General features: G+C 60.9%; 2 protein-coding genes across 2 annotated transcripts; both read left to right on the forward strand.

Moving 5' to 3' along the window:
• Nucleotides 1-3,408: 3,408 nt before the first annotated feature.
• Nucleotides 3,409-5,715, forward strand: LOC306955441 (uncharacterized protein; the record flags this gene model as incomplete). Its single annotated transcript, XM_079546736.1, has 2 exons — nucleotides 3,409-3,489; nucleotides 4,597-5,715. The coding sequence occupies 2 exons, from the start codon at nucleotides 3,409-3,411 to the stop codon at nucleotides 5,713-5,715; spliced, it is 1,200 nt and encodes a 399-aa protein (XP_079402862.1).
• A 1,845-nt stretch (nucleotides 5,716-7,560) lies between these two features.
• Nucleotides 7,561-10,304, forward strand: DOHH (deoxyhypusine hydroxylase; the record flags this gene model as incomplete). Its single annotated transcript, XM_079546639.1, is given in 5 exon segments — nucleotides 7,561-7,834; nucleotides 8,705-8,781; nucleotides 8,976-9,078; nucleotides 9,081-9,212; nucleotides 9,864-10,304. Coding segments are annotated over 5 exon segments (897 nt in total). The 3' UTR covers nucleotides 10,175-10,304.
• Nucleotides 10,305-10,636: the final 332 nt, after the last annotated feature.

Consider the following 10,636-nt stretch of genomic DNA (forward strand, 5'->3'; position numbering starts at 1 on the left):
GGGAAGCCAGCATCTGCCACGCTGTGCTCCCAAGATGAGCACTTCCAGCTGCTCACCTCCTGAATCGTGCAGCTCACCAAAGCTGAATTGCAGAGCTCAGCCTGAGAGAAGAGCAAACCCTCCTCACTGCTGCACGCAGAGCCAGATCCCCAGCCGAGGGGCTCCCAGGTTTCCTTCCCAGCTTTTATTCACTGAGGAGAACTGCAGGTTCGCTCCTCGCCCTTCCCAGATCACGTTTTTCATTCCACACACATCTCACTGCAGATGACAGCAGCGGGGTTGATGCGAGCAGCCACGACAATCACACACACAGCAGGGAACCTCTCAAAAAGAAAAAACAACAACCAGCATCACCATTAAACCCCTTTTTATCGCCTGCAGGCAGCAGTTCTGTCTTCCTTTCACCTTTTCACCCCAACGCTTCATAAAGACGAGAGCCACGCCTGCTCCCAGGGAAGCCAAAAACAGTACAAAGTCTGCAGCAGCACAGGAAGCCACGGGCTGGGAAACACAGAGGGCGTAGGGATGCAATGAGCTGCGGGGTCAGCGCTGTGTCAGCCCTCGCCTGTGGGTCAAGTTCTGCACCTCATTAGCAGGAAGGCTCCTAACAGGTTCACCTCTGACGAAGGCAAAACAAACAACAGAGGCCACAGGAAAAACAACACCACCACCATCACCACGCTCTCTGGTTTTAGAGATGCAATAATTAACAAAGGTGTGTTGAGAGCGTTTGTGCAGCTCTTCCTTTCCCGGCTCGATGAAGCGCCGAGGGCTGCAGTATGGATCAGGTTTGGCCCAGCACCCACCAGGTTCTGTCACCTCCCTCTGCTGCTGCACATGCAAGGAAGCAGCTCCTGCCCTGTGCACAGGCAGAGGGGAAGGAAACATCCCCTGTGTGGTGCTGCGTGCTGTACAGGAGCTGGCTCTGCTGGTCGCACAAGGACACGCATCAACGCTGCAGGGCTCTGCCTTCAGATGCCCCCTCTCCCAAAATGCCAACGGCCTGGAGGCCATCGCCCGATCCGTGACCAAAACTCACACGGCTCCTCTGTGCCACCACAGCCCTGCATTCACCTCCCAGCCGAGCTGCTGGCAGCGCCTCCGAGGATTTGGGGATCAAGTGCTGCACTGAGGATGGAGTTCATCCACGCCAAGCGTCCGAGACAACAGAACTGGAGGAAGCAAGACAGCAAGCTCCCCGCGTTCATTCGCAGCACTTCACAGAACCCTTCAGGGCTTTTTTAAAGCAGTTTGTGTGCTCTGCCCTGCTGTCACACCCTGGGAACGGAGGGAAAGCACTGTGCCTCCTCAAGGCCCCGTAACCTCCCATGTGCGGCACTTATAACCCACAGGCAGCCTGCAGCTTGTTTTCCCCCACAGCTCCTAACTCCGGTCATTCGGTTTCATTTCTAAATGAAAACAAAACCTTGCGAAGCGCATTCACCTGCTTATCTCCCCTTATGCCTCACAACAAAGTTATAAACAGCTGTTAAGAGCACCCAGCTCCAGATAAAAGCTCTGCTTTACCGAAAGCCTTATTGTGAGTCACTGCTCTAAAAGCCAAGATTAAAAATTTACCAGCAACTCTGTCCATGAGCCCCACTGAAGACACGCAATTCAAAGTGCTTCTAAGCTACTGGAAATGCAGCACTGCCCCCTGGTTAATTCACTAAAACAGGACCAAAGGATTCAGAAAATGCAGTGACTTCAGTCGACAGCCCCAGAATATTCTGCTTCTGCATGAAATAATGGTAATAAAAAAGATCAGTCTTTATTATGAAGTGTTGTTGCCAGCAGGGGAACAGAAAACCTTGGGCACAGAACACCAGGCACCACCATTAAACACCCTAACTCAATAAGAGTGAGCACTTCACAAGAAAATGAGCACTATGCCTTCAGGAGAGCTATAAATCACAGGAAATCCATCTGAGCAATAAAGCCCATGGCATCTCTGATGGATGACTCTGCTCTGACAGCTGCCTCCCCCTCTTCCCACACACAGGAGATGCTTTTAAGACCTCAACCCTGTAATTCACCCAACGTATAAACTATTTCCCTTTCGGAAAGCATCAAGTCATTAAAAAATAATAACAGAGGGCACAAAGCATTGCTCAGTTCCTTCAGACCACTAAAAGCTGTCAGAGGACCAGCAGCACAGCCCCAGCTTTTGCTGCACGTACACACGCAGCTCCTGACCACAGTTTCTGTCCCTGCTTCCTCGCTCTCTCACCAGAGCGCACACCACAAGCTCAGCTACCATTCACCACCGTGATACAATTGAGGAAGCTGCCTCACAGCAGCAGAGCTGCTTTCCAGGACTGGCCAAGCCTTCCCAACAAGGCAGCAGAGGGCAGCTACACGAGGGATGCACCTTGGGCAGCTCAGACAGATGCTGACAGCACACCAGGGGACAGATGCGCTGCCCGTTACCCGATGAGCACGGTGAGGAGAGAGCAGAGTTCTGCAGGCAGAGGCTCAAACCGCCAACGGTCTGCAGCCCCACGCAGCTCTGTGGCAGCAGAGGAGCCACAAGATGATTTCTCAGCTCTCCCACTGAAGCTCGGCCTCATCCCGCCACGTTTGGGCCACAGAGGAAGGGCACAGCTTGTTACAAGGCCCGAGGGCCCTCAGAGCGCGGGGCACGACGCGGGGCACGACGCGGGGCAGCCCCGCCCGGCCCGACTCCGCCCCGCCAGGCCCGGCCCCTCCACAGCCCGCCCCGCCAGGGCCCACATCTCCGGGGAAACGGCCAGCCGGTCAGCCTTGGGGTCCCACCCGCTTGGACCCAGCTCCCCAGAACCGCGAAGGCAGCCCCAGGCCCGGCCGGCAGTCCCCACCCGCCTACCTGCCCACCAGGTCCGGTCCCGCTCCGCCTCCGCCCGTCACCAGTGCCGGCCCCAGCGCTCCCGCAATATGGCGGCCGCTGCCGGCCGGAAGTCCCGCCCCTCCGCGCGGGGCACGACGGGAGGCCCGTCCGCCTATTCGAATAAATACAGGAAGTACCAGCGGGCGTTGTTATGACAACGGCGCGGCCTGCTCCGATCCGCGGGGCCTCGGCGGGGAGCGCGCCCGCCCCGTCCCGTTACTCATTGTTCTTTCGCCGGGCTGCGTTTACAACGAGCACTAATAAACGGAAGCTAAAGACAGCCTCGATCATTCCCTTAAAATAAAACCAAATGACACGGAGCGAGTGAGGGAAGCCCCATCGTCCCCCCCCTCTGCCGGCCCGCAGCCCGACCTGCGCCGTACCCGCTCTCCTCCAGGCCGGGCCGAGGCGGCGCCGCCCCGCCGTGACCTTGCGGCCGAATCACTTCCAGGGCGGCCCAGGCTCTTGATTTGAAAATGCGGGAGCGGCTGCTGGTGCTGCTGTGTGCTTTGGCGAGGCGGGCGGGAGGGCGGAGGAGGGCCATGGCCGGGCGTTGGGATGGGCCGCAGCGGCGGGCGTGGATCCGGCATTATTACAGCCAGCGGCAGAAACGGCTGATGACGGTGAGGGGCGGAAATGGGGACGGGGAGGTGGGGAGGGGTGGAGGTCACAGGGACACAAAGGACGGGGGTTGGGGAATGGGGCTGTAAGGATGAGCACGAAGGGCTGGGGATGTAGAGGTGTGGGGACACGGAGGTGATGGAAAATGGGGCATGGAGAGACAGTGGGAGGTGAGGGGGCACAGACGAAGCGTGGGGATGTGAAGGACGCAGAGGTCACAGGGACACAAAGGACAGATGGTGAAATGGGGAATGTGAGGCTGGGCATGAAGGGATGCAGAGGACACAAAAAATGGGATACAGTCAATGAGGGGCAGGGGGTACAGTGATGTAAAGGAGGGGGCATGGGGGGCATAAAGGGTGAGTGATCAGAAGGATAAGGGACAGAAGGTAAATGGGTCACAGGGACACAAATAGTGGGGATGGGGACACAAATGATGGGGGGGATGCAGAAGAGGGGGGTTTTGAGCATGAGGGGCAGCGGTTGCAGAGGGGATACAAAGGACATGGGGGCACAAAAAATGGGATGTGACTGATGGAGGACCTGAGGACATAGGGAGATATAAGATGGGGTGTGGGGGACACAAATAATGGACACAAAGAACGGGGGACAGGAAGGACACAGAGGGGACACAGGGACACCAAGGGTAGGGACCAGGGGGACAAAAAAGGACCGGGAACCTGAAGGACATGCGAATGAGAGCCTGGACACAAAAGGCAGGGCACAAAGTACAGAGGAAGCAGAGGATGTAGGAATGTGAGGGAGAGGGGTTGTAAAAGATGCAGAGATCACAGAAATGTGGGGGACAGGGACGCAGTGGGATAAAGGGTGAAAGACTGGGAACAGAAAGGATGGAGAACAGGAAAGATACGGGACAGAGGAACTCAAGGGATGGGGACAGGAGGGGCACAAAGGACAGGTTCCTGGGGCTTCACAGGAATGCAAAGGTTTGATCCCCCTGCAGCAGCTCCTGGAGCCCAGGGCCATTGGGCATCCCTTCATCCTGTGGTGCTTGAGCTTGCTTTGTCCTCAGAGGGCAAAATAATGTGGGCTGAAGGGGAATTAGGGTTATGGAGCAGCTGTCTCACAGCCCCATGGTCTCCCCGCAGCTCCTGATCGCTCGCCGGAGGAGAACCAGCTGCTACTTCTATCCCCGCGCCTGGCCCAGCCTGCGGGGCGCAGACTGGTGGGAACGGGTGGTCCTGAAGGAATTCGGCCCCCAGGACTGGCTGGAGAAGTTCCGCATGTCCCGGGAGACTTTCTTCTACATCTGCAACCGCCTGCGGCCGGGGCTGGCCCCGCACAGCTCCCACTTCCACCCCACGCTGCCCCTGGAGAAGCGGGTGGCTGTGGCCCTGTGGCACTTGGCCACCAATGTGGAGTACCAGACTCTCAGCCCGCTCTTCGGCGTCGGGCCTTCCACCGTGCAGACGTGCGTGCGGGAGGTGAGCTACGCCGTGGTCCTGCTGCTGAAACCCCTCTACCTCCGTCTGCCCGATGAGAAGGAGCTGGAGAACATGGTGCGCATCTTCCGCACCCGCTGGGGCTTCCCGCACTGCATCGGAGCCCTGGACAGCCTGCACATCCCCATCAACCCCCCGCTGCGCCTGAGCGCCGATTACTGCAACGGGCAGGGCTGGCACTCCATCCTCACCCAGGCCACCGTGGATGGGCTGGGCCAGTTCTGGGACGTCTCCACCGCTTTTCCCGGCAGCATGGAGAACAGCGCGGTGCTGGAGAGCTCCAGCCTCTGGGTGCTGGCCAAGGAGGGCCGGCTCTGCCCCAACCCGCCCAAGGACTTCATGGGCAAGGCACAGAAGTACGTGCTGCTGGGTGACGCCACTTACCCCTTGCAGGACTGGATCCTCAAGCCCTACCAGGAGGATGAGAGCCTCACCCAGCGCCAGCTGCAGTTCAATTATCGCCTCAAGCGGGCGCACAGCGTGATCGAGAACGCCTTCCTGCGCCTGAAGGCCCGCTGGCAGATCCTCCTCAAGTGTGATGACTGCAGCCTGGAGCTGCTGCCCACCCTCGTCCTGGCCTGCTGCATTCTGCACAACGTCTGCGAGGCGCATGACAACCCATTCAACGAGGAGTGGCTGGAGGGCACCGAGCCCACCGAGCTGCCCAAGCCTTGCCAGCCTGCACCCGCTGCCATGGAGGACGGCCGGGCTGAGCAAGTGCGTGAACTGATGTGCCAGTACTTTGAGAACTGTGGGGAGGGCTGACGGCTGCAGGGGGAACACGCCGTGCTCCTCCTCGGGCCCTGTGGGTCGGTGTCAGCCCTTCGGTTCATGTTGGTTTTTGCCTCTCGGCTGCAGGCAGAGGGATGTATCTCACACCTGGGCTCTCTCTGCTGGGATTTGACCAATGTAGTGATGTGCTCTGTACTGTGTGAATAAAGCAGGGTCATGGTTTGGCCGGGGAGAGGGTTGTCAGGTCATCCCGTCGCAAGGGTATGGCTGCAGCCCTGGTGTTGGCAGGACTCAGAAGGGCTGGAAGTGAGGAGGCAGAGCGCCAAAGCACAACAGCCGTTGCGCAAACGCGTGCAGACGTGGGAGGGGAGGAGGAAGCAGAGCAGTGACTTGCTGTGGGCTGGCACCAGCTGGGAATGGAACTGCACCTGCAAACCCAGCTCTGCAGGACTAAAATGTTGTGCTGGGGGTCTGAGCCCTATCCCACTGTGCCACCGTGCAGGGAAGCACGCAGCTCTGCTGCTATCGGCTGAGAAATCACGCAGTGGTGGCTGAGCCCCGTGGCATACTGCTTCACTGTGCCAAGGCAGGGCTGGGCACAGACACCTTCCTCAGCACTTTGTTCCAGGCGGTGGGCGGGGGAGCAGCTCAGGCATGCCTGGCTGCGCCAGCCTTCCCACGGGGATGGATCCGGGCTCGGGGGGCAGTGGGGTGGCTGCCACATCCCCGAGTTGGCTGCAGCCCCAAATCTTCTCCCTCCTGGCACCCGCCATGCTGAGATCTGCTCGCCGGCTGTCAGCATTGGATGGGGTCTGTTTGCAGCCTGTCCCGTTTTCACACATCGGTGCATTTCGCAGCCAAAATGTGATGGTGCGTAGCCAGGAGGTGGGACCTTCAAGCTGGGAGCGTGGGAGAAGAGCTGCAAAGCTCCCTGCAAGGGGCTCAGCACCGCCAGCCTCGGGCCATCTCACACCAGTGATGGAAGATCAGCATGCCTAGGAGAGGGGTGGGTGGGAAAGCACAACCGAGAGCACTTTCACATCCGTTAGCAGCAGCAGGTTGGGAAACACCCACATGTGCGGAGCGCAGTATGATTCCTTTCATACCCAGGAATGCACGTACTGCTGGGTGCCTGTGGGGCTGAGGCCTGGGTGGGCTCAGAAATGCCCTTGGCTGAGCGCACAGTCCAGGCACGGGAGGGAAAACGGTGACTTGTAATTCTGTGTTTGGGCTGCGGGGCACAACTGGGGTGAGGGAACCGCCAACGAGGGCAGTGGGAGGCTATGGGGATGTCATAGGGAATCATTGCAAGAGGGGGCGTGGGGCAGCCTAGAAGCCATGGGGAGGCTCACGGGGCAGCCCTGGGGATCCACAGCATCTATGGGGGGGCGCGGGGCACCCAGAGCCCGCGGAGCAGCGCTGCAGAGCACCGGGCCTCCCACCGCCCCGCGCCTGCCCCAATGCCACTGCGCATGCGCAGCTCTGGCCTCGTTCCCCCTCCGCTCCCACTTCCGCTGGCGGCCGTCCCATCTCTCAACCGGAAGAGCGGTTGAAGGAACTTCCGGGGTGGTCACGTGGGGACCATCATGGCTGCGCGTGGTGAGTACGGGTCCGGGCGGTTCCGGGTCCGGCGCGGTTTAAGGCCCGGCTCGTTACGGGCCTCTTCGCCCCGGTTCCGGCCCGGTTAAGGTCCCGGTCCCTCTCGGGGATCTCACCCGGCCGGCTCCGCTTCCACCCCCGCCCCGTGGGTCCGAGCCCCACGGTCACGCGGCCGGGCCTACTCTCCAGGCCCATCGCCGTGCGGGCCTCACTCGGACGCCTCGGATCCTTTTTTTACACAGGAACGTGAGCAGAGAGCCGTGACCCCGAGCTCCCGACATGGTGACCGAGGAGGAGGTGGCCGCCATCGGCCGCACGCTGCTGGATGCTGCCCAGCCGCTTCCCGCCCGCTTCCGCGCCCTCTTCACCCTCCGCAACCTGGGCGGCCCCGCGGCCATCGACTGCATCGTGCGGGGCTTTGCCGACAGCTCGGCGCTGCTGAAACACGAGCTGGCTTTCTGCCTGGGCCAGATGCGTGACCGTGCCGCCATCCCCGCGCTGCTCGGCGTGCTGCAGGACAGCCGGCAGGAGCCCATGGTCCGGCATGAGGCAGGTATGGCCCTGCAGGACACCACGTGTTGGTGCGCCGTGCACCGAGAGCAGGTTGCCACATCCCCTGGCCCAACCGGTTGGCCAGGCCTCGTCTCCCCACTGGCCGTTGCCATGGTGGTGGTTTTTGGGGAGGAGAACATGGCAGTGTGCCCGAGTGGCCAAGAAGGCCGATGGCATCTTGGTTGTGTCAGCAATAATGTGGCCAGAGGGAGCAGGAGGTGATCGTCCCGCTGTACTCAGCTCTGTGAGGCTCAGTGCTGCGCTCAGCGTTGTGTTCCTCACTACAAGAAAGACGTTGAGCCACTGGAGTGTGTCCAGAGAAGGGCAATGGGGCCGTGAGGGGTCTGGTGCTGAGGGAATGGGGTGGGTCAGTGTGGAGAAGGGGAGGCTCAAGGGGCCTCGTGGCTCTCTCCAACTCTGTGAAGGGAGGTTGTGGTGAAGGAGGCTCAGCCTCTGCTCCTGGGTAATCCTATCCCAGTGGTAGGATGAGAGGCCTTGACCAGGGGATGTTAGTTAGTGGACATGGTGGGGGTGGGATGTCAGGTGGAGTTCATGACCTTAGAGGTCTTTTCCAACCTTGTGATTTTGCCTAGGGAGGCTGTGGATGCCCCATCCCTGCAGACATTCAAGGCCAGGCTGGATGTGGCTCTGGGCAGCCTGGGCTGCTGGTTGGGACCCTGCACACAGCAGGGGGTTGGAACTGATGATCACTGTGGGCCTTTTCAAGCCAGGCCATTCTAGGATTCTATGATTTTGGGGTGTTGGGGCACAGCTGCATCCCTGAGGCTCTCCTGGGTTTCTCACACCGGTCAATGTGAGGGAGGGCGGACAGCCTGAAACACCCCCACCTGCTGACATCTCCTTTCCTCAGGTGAGGCCCTGGGTGCCATTGGGGATCCTGAGGTGCTGGACATCCTGAAGCACTACTCGGAGGATCCCGTGGTGGAGGTGAGGCTGTGAGGATGGCAGTGCCATGGGGTCAGCACTGTTGGCATGGGAGGGTGACACTGGGGACTACAGGGTGACACAAGGGACTGGAGCCGCCGTTGCTGTCACAGCCACGCAGCCCTGCTGCTCAGAGGAGCTCTGTGCTTGCTCCCAGCCCTGCGCAGTGCCTCCACACTGTGTCCCCGTTCCCACAGGTGGCAGAGACATGTCAGCTGGCCGTCAGGAGGCTGGAGTGGCTGCAGGAGCACGGGGAGGAGCCGGGCAGCAGCCCCTACCACTCGGTGGATCCTGCTCCCCCGCTGAGGAGACAGATGTGGCCGCACTGCACGCAGCGCTCCTGGACGAGTCGCGCCCGCTGTTCGACCGCTACCGGGCCATGTTTGCCCTGCGGAACCTGGGGGGCCGTGATGCTGTGCTGGCGCTGGCTGATGGTAAGGGCTGGCCTGGGGCTGTCTGCTCGCTGTAGATCTGCGCATGTTAATCCACAATTGGATTTCCCAAATCCAGAGCTGCGTGGCTGCTTGCACTGCTGCTTCTAGAGCTGCCTGTCGCTCTGCTCGCGGAGCGCCCGGTGCTCTCTGCTGTCTCACAGCCCCCCTCTCCTCACTGTCTCTGGGGTTTGCCAGGTTGTGCTGGTGTTTCCTGGGACTGGGGAACTGCTTCCCCATCCTGGAGGGGTTGAGGACATCCAGCCTCACTCTGAGCTTTGGGAGTCATTCTGGAGGAGGGCGTGCATGTGCCCTGGAAGAGAAAGGGGCAGAGCAGAGTCCATGACCCTGCTGGTTACCTTCTGCAGCCCCAGGGAAGCCGACGGTGCACTCCAGCATCAGTGTGAGCCAAGGGTTTGGAAACTCTGCCGTGGCTTCCCTGTCCCACAGCAGCACAGGAGGGCTGTGAGGCAGTTAGCAGTGGGGCACGTGGGGGCAGGAGGTGGCACGAGGCTGCATCCCCTTCCCCCAAAGCCCCACGCATCTGGGGAAAGTCAGCGCCCACTGTCTGCCTTCTGGCTTCCTCTGCCCCACAGCGTTTGGAGCTGGGGCTCAGCTCACGTCTGGGGGACTCACTCTCACCTCCTCCCTCAGGGCTCCGCGCTGGCAGCGCTCTCTTCCGCCATGAGATCGGCTACGTGCTGGGCCAGATGCAGGATGAAGCCTGCGTCCCACAGCTGACAGCTGCGCTGTGCAGCCGTACTGAGAACCCCATGGTGAGGCATGAGTGCGCCGAGGCGCTGGGCTCCATCGCACGGCCCTCCTGCCTGGAGACCCTGCGTGCCTTCGCCCAGGACGAGGAGCGGGTGGTGCGGGAGAGCTGCGAGGTGGCTCTGGACATGTACGAGTACGAGAACGGCCCCCAGTTCCAGTATGCTGATGGGCTCTGCAGGCTGCAGGCCTGAGCCCAGCTGGGCCTCCTGCCCTCCTTCCCCCGGGCGCGCTTTCCCTGCTCGCCTCCGTCAGCGCGGATCTGTGGCAGAGGTGGAACTGGGTTTGCTCCCTGGCACAATTACAGCCGCCTTCTGCATCAAACCCAGGCTGAGCTGCTACTTGCTCCCCGTTTCCTGGATCTGCGCCGTTCCCCGCCCGCAGCCTGGCTCAGGGCTTGGAGTGGGTGGCTGGTGCTGCGTGTCGGAGCCCATCGCCGCACCTCGGAGCGAGCTTCCCCCACCTCAACTCTGCTGGAGGGGTCGGGGGGGCTGCAGGCAGCGGCTCCGGTGGGTTGGAGCTGTGCGATGCCTCGAAATCGCCCACGGTGCTGGTGCAGAGCCGGCTTCCTCTTCATCTCTGCAGCTGCTGGAGGATCTCTGTGGGTTTGGCCTCTCCTGTTGGGGCAGGCTGGCTCTGTCTCACGGCAGCCTTTG

This window comes from Tetrao urogallus, assembly GCF_951394365.1.
Source record: "Tetrao urogallus genome assembly, chromosome: 25".
Taxonomy (NCBI): domain Eukaryota; kingdom Metazoa; phylum Chordata; class Aves; order Galliformes; family Phasianidae; genus Tetrao; species Tetrao urogallus.